Source organism: Onychomys torridus, chromosome 8 (genome assembly GCF_903995425.1).
Source record: "Onychomys torridus chromosome 8, mOncTor1.1, whole genome shotgun sequence".
NCBI lineage: Eukaryota > Metazoa > Chordata > Mammalia > Rodentia > Cricetidae > Onychomys > Onychomys torridus.
In genome coordinates this window covers 46,104,496-46,125,045 of record NC_050450.1, presented here as the reverse complement: position 1 = coordinate 46,125,045, position 20,550 = coordinate 46,104,496, and the positions used below count along the sequence as shown (strand labels likewise).

General features: G+C 48.7%; 2 protein-coding genes across 5 annotated transcripts in view; one reads left to right on the top strand and one right to left on the bottom strand.

Moving 5' to 3' along the window:
* The window catches only part of Faxdc2 (fatty acid hydroxylase domain containing 2), a 36,050-nt gene extending 30,335 nt beyond the window's left edge, over positions 1–5,715 (top strand). For all 3 annotated transcript variants that reach the window (XM_036197840.1, XM_036197839.1, XM_036197838.1), the window contains 4 exons: positions 2,457–2,662; positions 3,071–3,176; positions 3,454–3,620; positions 4,585–5,715. In XM_036197840.1, the coding sequence (XP_036053733.1) occupies positions 2,457–2,662; positions 3,071–3,176; positions 3,454–3,620; positions 4,585–4,777 (672 nt within the window). In that variant the 3' untranslated portion in view covers positions 4,778–5,715. The remainder of the gene's footprint in view (positions 1–2,456; positions 2,663–3,070; positions 3,177–3,453; positions 3,621–4,584) is intronic.
* Positions 5,716–9,047: 3,332 nt separating this feature from the next.
* Larp1 (La ribonucleoprotein 1, translational regulator) overlaps positions 9,048–20,550 on the bottom strand; it is a 49,764-nt gene continuing 38,261 nt past the window's right edge. For both annotated transcript variants that reach the window (XM_036197836.1, XM_036197837.1), the window contains exons 10-19: positions 20,278–20,447; positions 18,285–18,677; positions 17,462–17,585; positions 17,160–17,365; positions 16,641–16,747; positions 15,543–15,694; positions 13,075–13,219; positions 11,523–11,632; positions 11,285–11,412; positions 9,048–9,949 (exon numbers count right to left, since the gene is read on the bottom strand). In XM_036197836.1, the coding sequence (XP_036053729.1) occupies positions 9,743–9,949; positions 11,285–11,412; positions 11,523–11,632; positions 13,075–13,219; positions 15,543–15,694; positions 16,641–16,747; positions 17,160–17,365; positions 17,462–17,585; positions 18,285–18,677; positions 20,278–20,447 (1,742 nt within the window). In that variant the 3' untranslated portion in view covers positions 9,048–9,742. The remainder of the gene's footprint in view (positions 9,950–11,284; positions 11,413–11,522; positions 11,633–13,074; positions 13,220–15,542; positions 15,695–16,640; positions 16,748–17,159; positions 17,366–17,461; positions 17,586–18,284; positions 18,678–20,277; positions 20,448–20,550) is intronic.

The following is a 20,550-nucleotide window of genomic DNA, read 5'->3' as shown; positions in this document are numbered from 1 at the left end:
GCTCCCTCCAGCTCCCCCTGGCAGAACAGCCTGGAAGCCATTGTGTCAGTGCTTGCCCTGTTAGACCCTTTTGTCTGCAGACCTTCTGTCTCTGAGGCAACCATAATTAACTAAAAGCCTTCCTCTTTTGCTGCACACTGTGGCGACTGTCGTGTTTCAGATGAAGCTTTGCCATGGACCCTGGGTAGGATATGACTTAGACTAGAACATCCTCTTTCTTCCCTTCTCCCAACCCAAACAGGGTCTCATGTAGCCCAAGCTGGCCTCCACCTTCCCATCTAGTTGAGGATGACCTTGAACTCCTATCTTCCTTCCTCCACCTCATTGGTTATGCTGCTGAGGATCAATCCCAGGGCTCCAAGGACACCAAGAAGGCCCTCTACCCACTGAGCCATGTCCCAGTCCCACCCTGGGCCCTTCCAGCTCCAGGGCTCCAACAGATGCTCAGCAGTCTACAGCTCTAAATAGCATGTGCCACCTGGAAACCTTTCTGTGTGCAGTGACTAGAGAGCAGTAGGCAGTGTGGGGGCTTCTCCCAGAGGCCAAGGTCTAGAGGTGAGGGACCCGTTCACGTTTCAGCTTTCCAGGCCACAGAGGCAGAGCTCAACCCATGAAACTCCAAGGCCTGCACACCCGTGCTTCAGACTTTCTGAGGACACATCAGGAAGGAGCTTGGGACCATCTAGTTCCTGCCCAGCTGTAGGAGGTGCTGACATTCCAAGGAGCCTAGGAACAGCCTGCAGGGGGAGCTGATGGCTGCAGGCATTCCTAGCATCCTAGCCTGCCCACACAGACACTCTCCCATCTCCTCCTTCCTAACCTGGCCTCTGCTGCACTGCACCAAGAGAATGAAAGCCCCATGCCCAGCTCCCACAGAACTGTGTCTCATGCTGTGCTTGGGTTGTGCCTGCCAGTCTCCTGGCTCCTGTCCTTTTTGGTCCAGGAAATGGTTCCCCATGCTTCCCTCTTCCTTACTATTCTGTCTCTTTCCCAACCCAGCTAATTTCTCTTTGCATTGTCACATAAATGCTTTGCTTTTTTCATCTCTAAAATGCAAAACACAAACCTTGGCTGGGTGTGATGGCACACAGCTGGAATCCCAGCATCTGAGAGGGAGGCAGGAGCAGAGATCAGGAGTTCAAGACCAGCTTTCAATACCTGAGACTGTTTCATTATATTTAAAAAAAAAAAATGTGTTTGGGTGTTTTACCTGCACATATGTCTGTGTACAACACATATGGAGTACCCAGAGTCCAGAAGAAGATAGCAGAGTGACAGTCGGGAGCAGCCATATGCATGCTGGGAATCACACTGGGTGCTCTGTAAAAATAGCCCATGCTCATAACCACTGAGTCACCTCTCCAACCACCAACACTATTTCCCAAACCAAAACCAGCCCCGGCCCCACTCAACACAATTCCACACTGCCACCTCCTGTTATGCTTTCCCATGAGGCTCAGCTGTCTAACAGCCATCTCTGCACTCAGGACTGTCTATGAGGTCTCAGAGTCCTCTGAGCAGATTCTCAGGACTGTCTATGCTGTCTCAGAGTCCTCTGTGCAGATTCTCAGGACTATCTATGCTGTCTCAGAGTCCTGTGTGCAGATTCTCAGAGCTGTCTATGTAGCCTCTCAGTAAGGGCTATGCAGTCTCTGACCCTCCTCTTGGCTGTGTTTTTACAAGCACTTAATAGTAATGAAGTCTTAAACATAGAGAAATGTAGGAAAAATACATGAGACTCATCTACACACCATTTCAGATTCAACCATTTACTCTGTAACTTTTTCCTAAACTCTTGCAAGTCTGAGACACTGCATGACTCCTATTGTTTCTAGTCTCTTTCTGCTGACGCCTCCTTCCCGTTTCTGTAGTCCAACAAGTGGCCCAATTCTCAGTTACCCAGGGGGTGTCCTGCAGCCACCAGAGCACTGGGTGGAGGCTGACAGCTCTTAGGCAATGCAAAGTGACCATCTAGTCTTTTCTCCTGGGATGAGTTTGTCATCTGTTCAGCATCTCTGGATTGGCTGCAAGCAGAATGAGCTGAGATTGGGGACCTGCCCATGCTGGCCTCACGCCCATCCACATGCCTTGTTCCTTTATGTGTGTAGGACAGTCCAGCAAGCTCTGAGGTCAGAGACCTCTTCTGAAATCCTTCATCAAGATGGCTAAGGCAATCATCACTGCTTATCTGTTCCTATGCGTTTAACTGGTACTTGTTTCATTGTGCTTGTAGAGCACTGGGTGTTGTGTAGGCCAGAACTTAGTAGTGGCAAACCCTGGCCTACAGAGCCTATGCTCTGGTGAGGAATTCTCCAGCACATGCAAGGGCTGCACAGTTCACCATGGCCAGCCCCAGAATGTGGACTACTCCAGTCACCTAAAAGTCCACCCTGAGCAGGTCGGGTAGAGACCTACTTCATATGTCCCCTTTCTCCATTCCTTCTGTCCCCCGGCAGGTGGACCCCGTGAAGCTGCGTCAGTCTATCCGCACAGTTGTTTTCAACCAGACTATGATCTCTCTTCCCATGCTGGTCATCTTCTACCCCTTCTTCAAGTGGAGGGGAGACCCCTGCTGCCGAGAGCTGCCCACCTTCCATTGGTTCCTCGTGGAGCTGGCCCTTTTCACCATCGTGGAGGAAATCTTGTTCTACTACTCACACCGGTGAGTTCTCTATGTGCACACAGCTGGTCTCATCCTGGAACCGTTTGCTGGTCAGCAGAGGCCACTGAATGTCTCTGTCCTCAGGCCCCACATCCAAAATTGCCTGAGACACAACTTAATCTCCAACTTGGCATGATGCCAAGTGAAGGAAGAGCTGCCCTGTTTGGGAGAATGGGTCCGTTACCATCCACTTCCTGGTAGTCCCTTACGGCATCAATTTACTTCACCAATGGGGTTAACAGGGAACATAAGCCAGCCTCATCGTCCACAGTCAGACTAAAGGAGGGCAAGGAGTAGATGCCAGCTCCTCAGATGTGGGCCTCATTCCCACCTTTGCTTGCTGATGATCTGCTCAAGGTGGAGGCAAAGGGCAGGTTGGCAATTACCAACTATGAATTATCTTTCCAGGCTCCTTCACCACCCAACATTGTACAAGAAAATTCACAAGAAACATCATGAATGGACAGCACCCATTGGTGTGATCTCAGTCTATGCCCACCCTATTGAACATGTGGTAAATACAGCCCCTGGAGCTCCAGAATGGAGGCTGGTGGTTCCCTGCCCTTTTCATTCTTCTTCCCACTGAAAAGCTGCCATCTCTTGGCTGTACCAGGTGCCCAGTGTGCGTTACCTTCTTATTCTTCCCAACCTTCTACTTCACCTCAAGAGGAAGGTGAAGCTGAGTTGAGTGTCCTAAGATACAAGTCAAAGTCTCTCTGCAGCACCACTCAAGACAGAGTGAACACCCAGCTGGGTCCCTCCATCTCCTGGATTCATCCTTTCTCTTACAGGTTTCCAACATGTTGCCAGTTATGGTGGGTCCTCTAGCAATGGGCTCTCATCTGTCCTCCATCACTGTGTGGTTGTCCCTGGCCCTCATCATCACCACTATCTCCCACTGTGGCTACCACCTGCCCTTCCTGCCCTCACCTGAGTTCCATGACTACCACCACCTCAAGTAAGCCAACAGCACCCTTGCTCAAGTGCCTGCAGTCAGTGAGTGGTGTCTCCATCTGAATGTGAGCCAGTCAGGGGGATACCTGGGTACAGGGAAGATGCTAACTAGGGCCACCTCCATCTTTTTTCCTTTCCCTTTGACACCAGGTCCTTCCTACAGTTTGGAATTTTAACCATTACTTGGGTTCTGGGCCTGCTGAATCTCATGAGCCTTGAATCATCTCCTAGAACCTGTGTGCATAAAAATTTGGCACTTTTATGCAATGTGGGCTCTTTCCTTGGTTTTGAGACAGGGTTTTCCATGTAGTCCTTGCTATCCTACCTTTTCATGTAGACCAGACTGGCCTCAAACTCAGAGATCCTCCTGCCTCTGTCTCCCAAGTGCTGGGATTAAAGGTTCCACACCCAAAGTATGCCTCATCCCTCAGAGGAAAGAGGTGTGAAGGGCATTGTGGCTGGCCTTTGTCCCAGGACTCAGCAGGTGGGTCTCTAGAGTGAGGAACCCACATACATGTCAGCTTTGGTCCTGTGCATGCCTACAGCCCTAGCATTGAGGAAACAGGATGGCTGGAGTTTGTTGCTTGACAGCTTAGTGGATTTGTTGAAAAGGTGAACTCCAGGTTCAGGAAGAACAAGGTAAAGAGAGGTAAGATCAGTGGAAGGCATCACTGCCCCACACTCTGGTCTCTGTGCAAGTCATGCACAATACCCAGAAGAGGGCTGGCAGGCCCTTGCCCAGCATATGAAAGGCCCAGGGTTCAATCCTCCAGTTCATAATCTCACAGTGGCTCACAACTTTAACAAAAACCCTCAACAACCCTCAAAGGGACATTTCCAATGCTCCAGGATGCTGTTATAGCCAGGCAGGCAGCACGGTGATGCTAAGCATGGAAGGAGGGCTGGGAACCAAGGGAGAAGCACAGCTTCCCACCAGGTTCAGCTGAGAAATTCTCTTCCATGTTCAGGTTCAACCAGTGCTACGGGGTGCTGGGCGTGCTGGATCACCTGCATGGGACTGACATCATGTTTAAGCAGACCAAGGCCTATGAGAGACATGTCCTCCTGCTGGGCTTCACCCCACTTTCAGAGAGCATCCCTGATCCTCCAAAGAAGATGGAGAGCCTGCTTGGACCATCCAGAGTGTTCCCTCACAAGTAGGAGGTGTGGAGACTGCCTGGGGGCCATGCTGCCTTTAACAACTTGCCTCCTTGGGCCACCATTCTGTAAGGACTGTACCATTAGGGTAAGGGGAATGCAAGCTTCCTGCCAGGACAAGGCCATGGTAGGATCTAGGCTTCCCCCAAACTACTTCTCATGTTCATTTGAACCAGGAGTTGACTTAGGAAAAAAGGACTCGCTATTTGCACTGGAGACCATCCAATGGAGAAAAGTCCCTGAGAGCCTGGGGGAACCCTTTGGTCCTCTGCTCCAATACCCCAAAGAGGTAGCTCCCCTGTGGCCTAGGTCGGATACAGAGAAGGGGACGATAGTGGGACTGGAGGCTTCCTGGCTCCACAAACTTCTTTCACACCCATAGCCAGGGCACCCTGGGGGTAGTCACAGGCCACATGTGTTGACATGCTAGATGTGGTCCCTGATTCCTACCAAGAAAGCCTGGGTGAGTTTTGCCCTCTAAAGATACAAATCCTTCAGAAGAAGCCATGACAGCCCACAAGAGCTTCTCAGTATGATGTGCACCCCAGCCCCTGTGCCTTAGCCTGTTGGTATTGGGGCTGAACTTGTGTGGGGAAGACCCAAGTCAGTGCTCTCTAAACCCAAAATAATCTTCTCTCCCAACAATGAGCCTCAGAAAACACAGCCCAAGGGCAGTCCCACCTTCCTTTAAATATCTACTGGATGGTAAACATGCCTGGGGAGTAGGTAGCAGTTCGCTTCTCTAGTCCAGTTCTCTAGGCCCCCACCCTGGCAGCTCATGCTTAGGAAACCTGGGATCCCAAGAACTTGGCAACTAGGTGGATCTGGATGGCTGCCTCCACTACCATTTGCTAAATCTCAGCACAACTGTGCCAAGCTTACATTTTCAGTTCAAGTCAAGACTTCCTATTGTGGCCTAAATAAAATCCTTTCTTAACACAGTTTGGTACAGTGGTTTGCACTATAGTCCCAGCTGCTCAGGGGATTTAGGCCCATTTCAGAGGCAGTCTAGACAAACACAACAAAACATCAATGTCTGATGAGCCAGTTCTCTGTAACAGGGCTTCATCCTGTGGCACTGAGGCCAACAGAAGCTGGTAACTGAGCATTCTGCAAGCAGTCCTAACCTTCTCTGGCATTGGTAACCTGTGCCTTTACATTACTTCAAAATCAACCCACTCCCCACCCTACCCCTATCTCTGTTGGCAGCCATTTCCCTTCATCACATGAGTATCTCTTAAATGCTCTTTGCAGTATCCTCAAAGAGGGCAGGGACAAGTAAAACATGGAGATTATGAGGTACTTAAGATCTTAAGTTCTCCATAAAAGCATGACAAAGGAAGAAACATGTAAGTCTCTATTAACTCCAGTAGGTTTTGTTCCCTCCCCCGACACACACACACACACACACACACCACACACACACCAAAACACCAGAGAGGTAAGGCCACACAACTGAGGAGGTAGCCAACACAGCCTTATAGGATGCAGGGTCCATTAGGGTCAAGGCTGGCCAAGCATCTGGATTCTGGATGCACTGCAGCACCAAGGACTATGCCTTAGGTAGATGAAGTCTCTAAAAGAAGCTGCACTCTACAGTATGCTCATGTAGAGACAGTGGCTTCTCTATCCGGGGACACACAGCAGATTCCTCTCTCACCCAACAGCAGTGTCTCAGATGAGAGGCCAGCCAGTGTTTTGTCTTTTCAAGTTTTTATTTTTATACATTTTTTTTGTATTAAAAAGAAAAGCATAATAATTACCACCAATTACAAAGGACTAGAGCAGGACCAGAATAATGAATGAATCACTTCAGCCTGGGAAGCAGACACTCTCAATAATATTAATGTTATGATACAAGCTCATTCAAGTATTTTACATTTTGTTGTCCTGTTGAATGTGACATCCTAGCACATGGTAAAGACAATGTACGAGCGTAAGGTGGAGCCTTCTCTGAAAAGCCCATGACGAGTTTTCCTTTCCTGTGAGAACTGGGCTGATGGTTCTCTTCTGCCTCTGCCACCACCACAGCTGGAGGAGAGGAGGGCTGGGGAGAATCCAGGGGCCCTTCAACAAGAGAGGTACCCTGGGGCTCCCACCCAGGGGATCAGGCACCCCAAGCCTCTGGTACACTCCACCATTAGCCTTGTCTTCATGCCCTTTCCCTTGCTTCCAGACCTTCCAAGCAGCTTGCTTTCTTTTGTAAATGTCATCAAAAAGGAGAGGGAAAGAGCAAAAGAACAAAAACATTTAACAATATGACATGGGGCTCAGCACCTCTGTCTGAACCTAGGGTCCAGGCTGGAGCAGGGCCAGGCAGCCTTCTCTTTGAGTAGCGCATTTGCCCTGAGGCTCAGAGGGCAAAACACAGCCTGCTGTTGGGCCCAGGCCGATAACCAACCCTGTACAGGCAGAGGATGAAGGCGGTTCAGTTTGGCAGGCTGTCTCTGTCTCAGGTCTTGGATCCCGTGGGAAGATGGTGATGGGGAAGTGGCTTACTCTAGTGGCCCCTGCCACTCCTGGCATACTTGTCACAGATACATCGGTCCTAAATTCAAGTGTCTTCAGAAGGTGAAGATGTAAACTACTCTGCAACATCAACTCCTAACGTGTCACAACAAATACACACACACACACACACACACACACACACACACACACACGCGCGCGCGCACACACACACACACACATTTCCACCCCTCCTCAGCCTGTGTTGAGATGATAGCCTTGCCTTCCTGCCCCATAAGGGGCTTCCTCCCTCAGGGGGCCTGAGAGGATCAGGGAGAGAATAGCAAACCTAGCCTTACTAGTCTAGATGGGAACCACCTTCCCTCACCCTGGGCCTCAAAGCCCTAAGGTTCTGTGGTGCTGGACACAGTACAGGGCTGAGCGGGAAAGGAAGGGGGAAAGAAAGGGAAGGGAGCCCACTATTTGGTGAAGGTACACCACAGGGCAGGTACCAGACTTCGGGGAAGGTGTTAGATCCCATCAGCAGATCCTATTCCTATACCATTGGAGACAACTGAGTCATAGGAGCTGACATGGGATTCACACACACTAAGCACCGGGAGTGGGGCAGGGCACAAGCTAAAAGCAACAAGGTACCCAAAGACCGAGGGCAAGCCAGCCTGGGATGCTGTGTCCTAGTCCCAACCTTTGGGACAACAGAGGAACTCAGTGATGAGGAGGGCCACACAAATTTCAGTAACTGAGCAAGAAGATCATAACCCCTTGCGCTGACCGGGTTCCAGTGTGGAGGTGAGCATTTAGTCTCCCCAGCCTGTATGCTCAGCCCTTCATCACCCTCCCCAACTCGAGGTGACAGTAGCCTCCAGCCACTCCTCTAGCATGTGCAGGGCAGCTCAAGCAGATGGTGGCTTAAGAAGAGAAGTCAGGTATACTCTATGTCCACATATACCTTCCTGCCACAGGGCTTCACCAAACGGCAGGATCCCCCAGCCCTGGGTTCCTCTCACCCCTTGATCCCAGGCAGGGTCAGTGAAAGGGTGGGTAGAGATGGCTTGCAGGGGGTGGGGGTATTAAGATGGGAAGACCACACCAGACCCTTGAAGAATGGCACCTTTCTCCACATTGTGAGTCAAACCTCCTTGAGGTCAAAGGTCTTTAAGGTCAGACACAGATCTAAGCTGTGGCCATCAGTGGGTGTTCACCTCCTTGCTCTGGGATTGGAGAGACAATCGGGGTGAGGACAAGTGTGTGCCAGACAAGAACAACTCTGTTTACAACAGTTTGAAGCAAACTTGGCCTTGGGGTTCCGAGGGAAGGGCAGGGTGGGCTTGGTGAGATGAAGCAAGCAGAACAAGGACAGTGGCAGCAGTGTGCAGACACAGGACATCAGCTTGAGACGATCAAACAGCAGGGTGTCCTGGCACAGCTCTGACTGAGCTGCCCCCAACTCTCTTGCCTCCAGGCAGGAGGCCCTGTATATGCAACTCAGTCCCGAGGAAAGCTCTAGTTAATCCAAGCCCAGGGGCATCCCAGGCAGGTGGAGCTCTCCGGAGGTCGAGGAGGAAAACAGGCATCTGGGCATTAGTTCAGGTTCCCACTCCACAATAAGGCAACTTTTAAAAAAATATTATTTCCAAAAACAGAACAGAAGAAAAATTCCAAGGAGGGGGAAAAGACGTCACTTTCTATGGATTAGGTGGGTTCTGATTTTTTTTTGTCATTTTTTAGTGGTCGATTTTGTCTTTTTTTTTTTTCTTTTTTTCCTTTTTTTTTTTTTTTTTGGGTCGTTGTTGTTTTTTTTGTTTTTGTTTTCTGTTTTCCCAAGGTCAGAGAAAAAAAAATAAAATGAATCATCTTTCAATAGTCTCTTCTGGTGTGAGCAGCGTCTCTGGGCTGGGGAGAGGGGAGAGGGCAGGGGAAGCTGAAACTCCCCAACCCCCATTCTGAGATCCTTTGGTTTCCTTCCCCCAGAGGTGGCAGAAGGGTATGTGGAATAGCAGGGGACACGGTGATGACAAACCCCAGTTGATCGAGGGGCTGGTGCTTCTGGGGCCCACAGGCACCGCCAGAGCCTTCTGGTGGGCTGCATAGTTGGCTGGAGGGGAGCGGAAGAAGTGGGGAGATGGGTCGGCCTAACAGCCGCAAGAAGGGCTGAAGAGTGATTTTGGTAATCCAGACAAACTATCAATAATTTAAAACTTGATATATATATATGTATATATATATATATATATATATAAAAATCTCCCCCCTTCCCCTCCCCCCTTAGAAGTTAAGATGGAAGTCATGGAGTCTGGAGGGGAAGGGGTACTTGGAGGCTCCTGCCCAGGGGCACCACTAATAGCCCAAATGGTGTACACTGCTACTTAGTGCAAAGGCCCATCCTAGTTAACTTCAGGCCTGTCCCTTCTCTGTCCACTCTCCTGGGACTGGGCACCCCCATGGATCCTCGCCCACCCCACCCCTTCTATCCCAAACCCCAGGGGGCTTCTGGGCGTATCACTTTCCCAAAGTCAGTGTGTCCGAGTGCTGGCTTGTCCATTTGGCATCTTCCCGAGTGGCCTGGCCAGTAGGTGTCGTAGGGGGTTGGCAGATCCCAGTGGCAGGTCTGCTGGAAGACTGGGAAGGGCACCGCTTCCTGCCCTCACCGCTGCCTCCTGCCACCACTGGGTGTCGCTTGTGGATGCCTTCCTCGCCCATGGGGGGCTGTAACAGAGGAGTCACAAGTGGTCAGAGAGCACTGGCCACAGCACTTTCCAGGACCAATCAGAGGCCTCCTTTCCACCTCCAAATGTAGACAATGGTTTGCTCTACAAATGAAGTAGGGTCCATCCTGTCCTTTCATGTTGACACTACCAAAAATAAGGTAACTGACCAAACACATAAAAGTAACTTGTCTGGGGTTGGGGATTTAGCTCAGTGGTAGAGCACTTGCCTAGCAGCGCAAGGCCCTGGGTTCAATCCTCAGCTCAAAAAGGAAAAAAAAAAAAAAAAAGTAACTTGTCAAAGGCCTCCTATATTTAGGTCTATATCCTAAAGATCAGGTTTTAATCCTACGAATTTTTGTCCCCTTCTACGAAGGGGTCTCTTACTTAGGAAATGACCTGAGGTATGTGGTATACAGCATGGTGCATGTATTGGCTCCACAGGGCCACATACACTGGACTGTCTTACTCCAGCCCTAAGTAGGCCCACACGTCAACAGTGAAGACTGTGATTCATCTGCCCTACTAAGGCCACCAAAAGTACTTTCCATGTGTCAGGATCAAGCCACTGGTCCACCTTAACTAGTCTACCCAGCTACCTACAGGTTCTCTGCACACATTCTCCTCCCCAAGAGGATGTGTAAACAAACCCAATTTACACATCCGTACACTGATGATAATCCTAGAGGTTCCAAGTGGCCAGAACAGTTGGCTTACCAGTCTGGGCACTGCAAGCAGTTATCAGTTTTAAAATAACTGAGGACCACTGCTGCTACTTACACCTACCACTTTCTGCTAAAGTTCTCAAGAGGACAATAGAGATTTCCACATTATAAACGTTTTAGTTAAAGCCTTTTGTCTTCTTTGGTGATGGTCATCAAACACAGGCTTGAATAAGTTAAACGTGTACCTTACCACTGAGGTACACCACTAGCACCATCCACCATCTTAGCACAGACACCAATGATGGATGAGTCAATGAAGCTGACTTTAAAGGCAGTCTTTGGTACACTCGGAAGCAATACCTAGACTCACCACAGGATGTCACTGTCCAGACACTAGTTCAGACAATGGAGAGCCGGACATTAATTTGCAAATTTCGGATCTTTTCCAGAAGGAACAAGTACATTTATCAGGTAGTTGGTCCTGATCCTGACACAAACTAGCAGCAGTGGGCCTGGGCAAGTGGGTGAGAAGGACAGCAGGAGGGAGGCTGGGAACCAACAACTCTAGCGAGCACCAGCTGTCCACTCTCACCATCCATCACTTCACACACAGGAGAGGGACGCTGCTCTTTACAGGACAGTTAGGAGTCAGAAGAGAGGCTTTCACTCACGTCCACTCGGAAGTCTTCTAGGCGTCGGAATTTGCCGAGGTATTCTTGCAGTTTGGGGTCAATGTCCAAATTTTTGGCTTTGGAATATTTCAAGAAGGCCCAGAACTTCTCTAATCCATAGAGCTGGCCTGTAAAGAAAGGGGAGAGGTGGGAAGCTGGGCTGAGGTGAAGGGAGAGGTGGGGCCTACCTAATACAGCAAGGCCCAGGAGGGCTCCTGTAGCTCTGACAGACTCTTACCAGCCTCATAGTCCTTCACAGTCTCCTCCTGGAAATCCTTGAATATATCCAGTCGGAACTTCTTCTCCAGACCATAACTGTAATATCGAAAAAGGCACTCCAAACCGTATCTGTGGAGGACAGAAGCTGGTGAGCTTGACCCAATGCCCACTAGAACATGGGACTAGGACAGATGGATGGACGGATGGACAGACACAGTTTACTGGCCTAGCAAAGGAACTCTGAACTGTTATGACAATAAACTATCCTACACCAGAAACAAGGCAGGCACACAGAAAAACCTCCAGCAGCACTAACACCAGCCCTGAAGAGCCAGTGTTCATTCTGGCAGGGCCCAGTCGATTCTGCCTACCACACACTGCACTCACACTGACCTGCTTGCTCTGTGTTTAACCATTGCTGTAGCCCTGACAGACCTTACAGCCCATGAAGCCAAAATTATTTCCTGTCTGTCTGTTCACAGGAAAAGGTGCCTATCCCTGTGCCACCTCTCTGACCCACACCAATCAGCAGGTTTGTTCATTTACCTTAGTCAGAAAGTTCACCACTAGGAATGTGATACCAAGGAAAATACAGATTCCTATGTTATAGGCACATAAAACTGTTCACAGCTGTTATGGAAGAATCTTTTTTTACACTGTGAAGATGTTCTTTGCCAAGGTGCCTTCTGATTGGTTTAATAAAAGAGCTGGCCGGTAGGCAGGAGGTAAGGCGGGACAGCAAGACACAGAGGATGCTGGGAGGAAGAAAGGCCGAGTCTTGGGAGTTGTGAGCAGCCACAGAGAGACACAAGATGAACGTGTTAAAAGAAAGGTACCACCGTGTGGTAGAAGGTAGATAAGAAATATGGGTTAATTTAAAATATAAGAGTTAGCTAGTAACAAGCTTGAGCTATTGGCTGAGCATTTTTAATTAATGATAAATCTGAGTGGCTACTGAGACACAAGAGAAACTCTGCCTATATACAGCAGCACTATTAAACAAAACATAAACCTCTAAGAACAAAGAAGTGGTTTAGAAAAATTCTGGAACTATTACAATGGGTTTAGGCTGTTGAAAGTTCCCACTGAAATTCACTGAATGGGGTAGGAGAGGCGCATGCCTTTAATCTCAGCACTTGGGAGGCAGAGGCAGGGCAATCTCCAAGTTTGAGGTCTACACAGTGAGTTTTAAGACAGCCAGGGCTACATAGAGAAACTGTTTGGGGGGAAGAAAAAAGAAAAGAAATACAGTGAATGGTACTGACCACGTTTACAACAGTGTGTTTCCCAGTGCTGTGAGGATGACCCCCTTTGCTTTTGGGTAAGAGTCAAGAGCCTACCCTATGTGCTAAGCACCCCTGGCCTCCCACAGGCAAATTTGCTTGTGACATAAAGGCAGAACTGAGCAGAGAGCAAAGCGGTAAAGAAAGGAGAGCTGTACGCACAAACCACATAACCTTTTAAGCTCTGAAACATTGCTCATCTTTAAATTTCCAATTTCAGCTCTGGCAGCTGACTCACTGGGGCCCTACCAGACTCCAAGTGCCAAACAGAGTCCCTAGCCCACTCACCTGTAGCCTTCTTTGGCATCCTCCAGTGCCAGCTGCTTGAACTCCTCATACATCTTTTTATTGAAGTGATCTCGGAGGAAGAAGGACCAAAAGCGGAAGAGGGTGTTCATCTCCTGAGACTGGCCAATGCCCAAGCGCTTCCGCTCTGATGGGAAAGACAGGAGAGGAGAAAGTCAGGCCACACCACTCTTTGTTCACTCAGAACTAACTACTCTGCAGGTCTCTGATGCAGCCTTCTGTCTAGCTGAATCTCAACCTGCTATCATTTAAGAGCATTGGTTCTCAACCTTCCTAAGGCTGCGACCCTTTAATACAGTTCTCCTCATGTTGTGGTGACCCCAACCATAAAATTGTTTCATTCCTACTTCATAACTGTAATTTTGCTACCGTTTCATTACAATAATGAAAATATTTGGTACGTGCCTCCCCCCCCCCAAAAGGGCCAAGAACCACAGGTTGAAAACCACTGACTTAGAGGAAGAGGCAGAACAAGGCCTAAAAGTACAAGCAACTTACTTTTGAACAAATTAACTAGTATTAACAAGTATAGCATTTTAACATAAGAGAGATGGCTCAGCAGTTAAAAGCATTAGCTGCTCCTGTAAAGGACCTAGGTCTGGTTCCCAGTACCCACAAGGTGGCTAGCAACATCTGTAACTCTAGTTCCAAGAGATTCAACACCCTCTTCTGGCCTCCAAGGGCACCAGGCATGCACATGGTACACAGACATACATGTGTGTAAAATAAACATATACATAAAATATACCATCTGGGAGATGGAGGCAGCAGTTTGTCAGATTTGACTAACAAAGTTAAAGGCTAACCTGAACTAGATGCACAGGCAGATCCCTGGAGCTTACCAGGCAGCCAGGATAGTCAAATCTATGAGCTCCAGGTTTAAGTTGAGACCCTGCCTCAAAAACAGGTGGATCCTAACTCAAAATAGTTGAAATGAAAAAATTAAAACCCCAAAATCCTGCCATAGAGTGATGTGACAATAAGCCAGCTAAAGAGGGTCTGAACAAACATTATGAGCATCAAAAACAAGGCCAAGCAGGACTTAAGAGGCGCCATCTTACACCTTCTTATATAAGGAGGTCTGGGAGCATGTGGAAAAAACAGAGGCCCGTGCTCAGGTTGGGGACTCTGGCTGTTTGAATGTGAATGACCCCCTTTAATAAGCTCACATGTTTGAATACTTGGTCCCTAGTTGGTAGACTGTTTGGAAGGACTAGGAAGTGTGACCTTGTTGGAGGAGGGCTGTCACTATGGATGGACTTTGATGTTTTCAAAGTCCTTACTAGTCCCAGTTACTTCTTGCTCGTTTTCTGCCTCCCACCTGCTGATAAGGATGTAAGCCTACTACTCCAGCACAATACCTGCCTGCCTACTCCTGTTGTTTGTTCAAGACAGGGTTTCTCTATGTAGTTTTGATGCCCGTCCTGGAGCTTGCACTGCAGACCAGGCTGGCCTCGAACTCAGAGATCTGCCTGCCTCTGCCTCCCAAGCACTGGGATTAAAGACGTGCGCCACCGCCCGGCCTAAACTCTTCTTTCTGTAAGTCACTTTGGTCATGGTGTCTCATCACAATAATAGAAATGTTACTAGGACAGGGAGGGACATAACACAGTGCCACCACAACTGAAAACTCCAACTTCCTCTAAAGACCAACAACACTGTTCAAATTTTGCATTATACACACCATATGAATTGTATGTTACACCCTCACCCACCTCTCACTCCCAGAGTAAAGAAATACTGAGGCAAGTACCAAGCTACAGAGTGGTAACAGACTGACCTGCGTATCCTCAGGCCAACCTATCAAAGCCCTATACCTTTAAGGTATCTCATGTGACCAGAGGCTCTACCAAGGCCCTCTCCTTCTACCATCTTCCAGAGCAATGGGGCAGAGAATAAGCATTCAGGCTTTGTAGGTAACATAAAAGTCTGTTACCATTTCTTCTCTTCCTCCAACCTCTTCCAAAGAAAAGTTGTCTGCGTTCCAGAGCCACTCAACAGTACCATGAGCTAAACCGGACCCAAATCTTTACCAAGAAAGCCCTGCTCAGTCTCAGCCCAACCATAAAAGCCTTGTCTGGGACATCAGCAACAGTTGACCCAGCAATGAGCAAAACCTGGTATTCCCTATACTGATGGGTGAAAGGATAAGGGTTAGAATACTCTGCGCACTGTAGTCTCTTAACTTCTTGCATTTAAAAACCATCTCACTTAAGTCTAACGAGTTTCACCATGAAGCCATGCTGGCCTGCAACTCAAGACCCTCCTACTGAGCTTCCAGAATGGCGAGGAACTTCAGTACTTCTTTCTGCAATGCCATGCCATTTCTTATTCCAAGGTCAAGAAAAAGTCAACTGCTGCCTGCCCTGCCCCTCTATCTAGCCTTTATACCCTGGGACATTGGGTGGGTCACTAAGCAATGGCCAGGGACTAGGCTAGCCCTTACTTACCATTAAGGCAGCGCCTCCGATACTTGTGGTAGACATGTTGTGTGAAGCCATTTTCCTTGAGCAGCTCATGGGAAGGATGCTGGAACTTGGGCAGTGACTGAGGGGTACAGCCATAGCTGCCAACTGCAGGTGTTCCTTCTGAAGGACTGGAGCTATGGAAGCCACAAGAATGATGGCGTCACCAGTCACAAACTTCCCATTTAGCCCCACTCTAAGATTAGGAGAGGTCCTTCTGACCTACCAGTCAGAGTACAGTTTTACACTGCACTGGCCTTAACCTATAGCCACCAGCTATGCAGTGACCTTGGGAGAGTTGTGAGAGGTCACTGAGGCTCACAGGGCTTGGGACTCTGGTCCAGGGGTGACAGATCTATCAATGCCAAAGGAACTCGCAGTATTAAACTTTCCTTAAATCCTTACCTATTTCTAGTGTCTGCCATCTCTCTGGGAAGCCAAGTACGCAGACTGGTGACTCCCAAACCTTACTTAAAAATAGATTTGGCAGCCAGGCGGTGGTGGCGCACGCCTTTAATCCCAGCACTTGGGAGGCAGAGTCAGGCGGATCTATGTGAGTTCGAGGCCAGCCTGGGCTACCAAGTGAGTTCCAGGAGAGGCGCAAAGCTACACAGAGAAACCCTGTCTCGAAAAAAAAAAAAAAAAAAAAAAAAAAAAAAATTGGCAAAAATTAATCAAGTGTGGGCCCCACACTGAGTAGCTGAGTCATACTATGGTGCTGGGGACAGAACCCAGTCTTGTCATGACAGCGCGTCTTTATAGTCAAGTATGGTGGCAGTCTACAAACAGTCAGATATGGTAGCTCATGCCTTTAATCTCGGCACTAGAGGCAGAATCTTGTGAGCAGTTGGATCTATGAACTCAAGGCCAGGCTGGTCTACATAACTAAGTTCCAGGCTGGTGAGGGCTGCATAGTTAAGACCCTGTCTAAAAGTAAAAGAAAAAGAACAAAACACAAAGAAGTTTCCAATTCTCAGGCCTTGAGCTAAGCTTCTCAGACGGCTGTATGGATTTAGATTCAGCTGGTGAGTGCCATGTGCCCTATATGCCCCGCAGGCAGCCTGACAGCCCTGGCCACAGTACCTAATAGAAGCAGTCCTGGGCCTGTGCTCCCGGGAATCCATCACCCAACCCACATGACTCTCCAAGGGGGGGTTCGAGCTGTGTCTTGTCTTCCTTTTTCGTGGCATCTGTAAAGATGAAACCAGAACTTGTTACCTACACATCTACTACGATGATGTATATCAAGCAGCCCTTCGTATATAAGTGGTACATTCCATTTTACAAAAGCATTTTGTTTTGGTACAACTGGAGGTTGAACACAAGGCTTTGTGTACTAGACAAGAACAATACCAGTGAACTATACCCTCACCCTACAAAAACATTTTCTCATTATCTTACAGTTGAGGTGGAAAAGCAGGGAGATGTGCCTGAGGCCTCTCATCTGGTCTGCCTTCCTTCAGCCTCTGCAGGCCATGCCTATACTCAAGTCTACTTTGTGAGCTCTCAGCCTAAGGATGCTGTCTGAGGGGATCCTGGCCCTTTGTTGGCTCAGACAAGGCAGAAAAGCAGGCAGGACTCCACCCAGCTGAAGTATCTTACCTTGGCATCTAGGGTCCTCCCTTCTTTCACCACTGGATAAAACCGTGATGTCTGACTAGAGTCTTTGAGCTGAGGGGTCCGGGGAGTGCGGGGAGTCCTGGCATTTCGGTAGTTTGGCGACTCTGGGACAGTGGTTGGTAGAGAACGGGCAATGGTAGAGGGCTCAGGAGCACCAAACAGCTTGTTGGCCAGGGCATCAGTAGGAACTGTAGAGGCAGAGAATGAGGTCAACGTACAGGGAAATCTCTGGCTAGGGCTCAATATCTCTCACCCACACTAGGCTTCAGGTACCCATCCCTCACCTTGTTGGAACCGAGGTGGTCCAGGAGGAACCTCCTGGTTGGGATCCACAGGGGGCTCAGGGGTCAGTGTGTCAAATTGTTCCCGACTAATCATATTCACTTTCTTGAAGTTCTCGACTTCTTGCTGTAGATGTGAGGGAGGTGGGGAAGCTGGTTAGTCAGTAAGATGCTCTGGCTGGCTCAGGAATCAAGACTGGCAGAAAACTGGTGAGGATGGCTTCCCTGTCCACACACAGGATTCTAGTCTCCACCACCATCCCTTAGCCCAGGTACCTTGGCATTAGAGTACTGATCTCAGTGCTGACCCTGCTCCTCTTCCCAGGCATTGCACAGTTGGGCAGCATCAAAGAACGTGTTGCAGACTGCCCTTACACTTCCTGAGTTTTCCTACGACTGTGAGGACACTGCCAGCCACTTTCATCTCTACATTACTACTTATTCACAGGCTCACCAAGCACCAAATGTAGCCACTCCAAAAAAACTGACAAGAAATGTCTCCACAAGGGCCTCTCTTTTCTCCATTTTCCACTAATAGAGTCCTTAAAAAGACTTTTTTTATATATGTCTGATTACTTACGACTAGAGATAACAGTCTTAATTTTTATTATAACATCAAAATGAATGGATAGGACAGTTAGTCACCCCACATGCTGTTTATATTGTACACACACACATTTCCTGTCAGTATCAGTCATCCATCACCTTCTCAAGCACAAAGACAAAAGGCTATAATGAAGGTACCTGCCCAAAGTCATGTGGCCAACCTCCCTCTTCTCCACATGTTACAAGAACCTCAGGCCTTCAAGCTATGCTTGAGCCTCACCTTGATCTGTGAATACTCAGGCTCAAACTTCTCAGTCCATAGGTCTTGTTCATAGTAGAAGAGCCCATCATTAATGACCTTGGCCAGCTCAGCACTCATCTTGGCACGAGAAGTGTGGTTGCCTGTGCGGTCCCCCCCAGGGTGCCGGCGCATGTAAGGTGGTGTTTGAGTGACAATGAGGATCTTGTTGACATCCCGGTCATCAATCTCATAATCAGAGTCCTCATCGGACCAGGCAGTGAAGGTATTCTTCCGCCCATCCATCTGCTCCATCTCCTCGTCAAACAGGAAGTCTAGTTCTTCTTGCTCATCCTGATCCTTAGACATCAGCTGCTGGGAAGGAAGCTGCTGAGGCAGAGCAGTTGTGTGGGAGAACCTGGGCTCCTCTGACTTCTGAAATAGGGACAGACACCAAAGGGAAATGACCTGGGAATGACCAATGAGGCCCTTGGACCAGATTTTCTAGCTGTCCAAGAAGCTCTCTAGTCTTTGAGTTCAAAAACATCACAACTGTAACCCTGGCAACTCCAGTAAATCACAGGTGTCCTTTCTGGACTCAGCTTCATGGAGAAAGAAACACCTCAAAGGAGCCCAGTACCTTTACTCAGTTACACACAGTCATTCACATACAGTTGTTTCTGTTTACCTTCACAACCCACCTACTGGCTGTTGGAAGCAGGCACAAAGCACAGTTCAGCTGAACCTTCCATCATGTGTCTACTCAACACCTTGGCAGACAGACACGAAGTTTCAGGCAAGCAGCCTTGCTTCAGTACCTTCAGTACTTAGCCCGGGTCCCAAACATAGCTGATATTCAATGGTTTGATGAGTGAGCACCCATTCAACAGTACCAAGCTTTGTATGAAAGCCTAGATGAGCAAAACAAGACCCTGTACTTAAGAACTCCACAGCTCAGCAAGAGAAAGTAACCAGCCATCTGCAGCATGGTTCAAAGGCTCTCAACAGGCCTAGGAAGCACACAAGGAGAATGCTGAGCCAGCCAGAGTTGGGTGTGGTTAGGAAAAGCTTCCTAGAACAGGCCACTAAAGGATACAGGCAGGAACAGAGTGGGCTAGGCAGAAAAGACAGCACATTCCAAAGGCAAGGTGAAACATTTCAGTGGTGACAGACTGAATGTACCTGACACCAGGAGAAGTATGTCTCCTACACAGTATACACCCAAGAGGCAATTCTCTGTTGGGCCAAGCACTTTCCCACAGAACTCCCTTCTTTTAAGGTTCAAGATATGAAGGAGAAATGGAGCTACCCCTAGGTCCCATTTTTCCAGAGCTTGTACAGTTGCCTGGAGCCTTGGAAGATACTTGTCTACTCAACAGTATTTCTCTTGGCTGAAGCCAAGAACAGTGAGATTTTCTGGGATTGAGCAGACACAGAGAGGGAAAGAAAATGGGAGAGCCAGACACAGTGACAAAACATATACAGAAGGACAGAACTATAGAGAAGACAAGTCCAAGGTCAGCTCTGAGGCCACTTCACAAGGCCCAGACCAAAGGTCTCCAAAGAGGGAGCCGATCTTGCAGAGGTGAACGAGCCTGGAGAGAAGGCAGTGATCCCACTCGGATCAACACACACTGCTTTCCTCTCTCTGGGATAATTTGACTCTGACTTTCTTAAGACAAAAACCGAGACCTTGATATAATCACAGTTTCCCAAAGTCACTAACCATCACTGCAGGAGACTTGCACTCCTCTCCACTGCCTCTTCTAAAGCCTGAGGGACTTATATACACAAAATCAAAGGCAGATTTGGGTGAGAGGCCCTGGAAATGAAAAAGGTGTAGCTAGAAATGAGAAACCTAGGCCACAGCTGCATGGTCGTATCCTATGGAAAAGCCACACACGAACAGAGTTGGTTATGTAAGAGAGTTTCCCAAAAAATAGAAACAAGCTGTATTAGCATCCCTATACCAGAAAACCCAGGGCCACCTAGGTTTTCAGTTTAAACCCTCAGGACTCAGCCAGGCCTCACCCACCTTAGGGCGTGCTGGGGAGGGCCGAGGCCTTTTCTTCACTTCAATCCAGCTCTCAGAATCCAGGTCTGGGAGGCTGGCAGACAGGCCCTTGGGAAGTGTCTTCAGGTTGCTGACCTCCTCTGTCTTGGTTGGCACCGGGGTAACAGCACGGGGAGAGCCAGGTGCCGATTCTGAAGGGAAGAAAGTCAGGCTTCATCATCCTAGTCTTTTCCAGGGCAGTCCTGAGGTGACTGTACATTGGAGGATAAGATGATTGATATCTAGCCACCACTG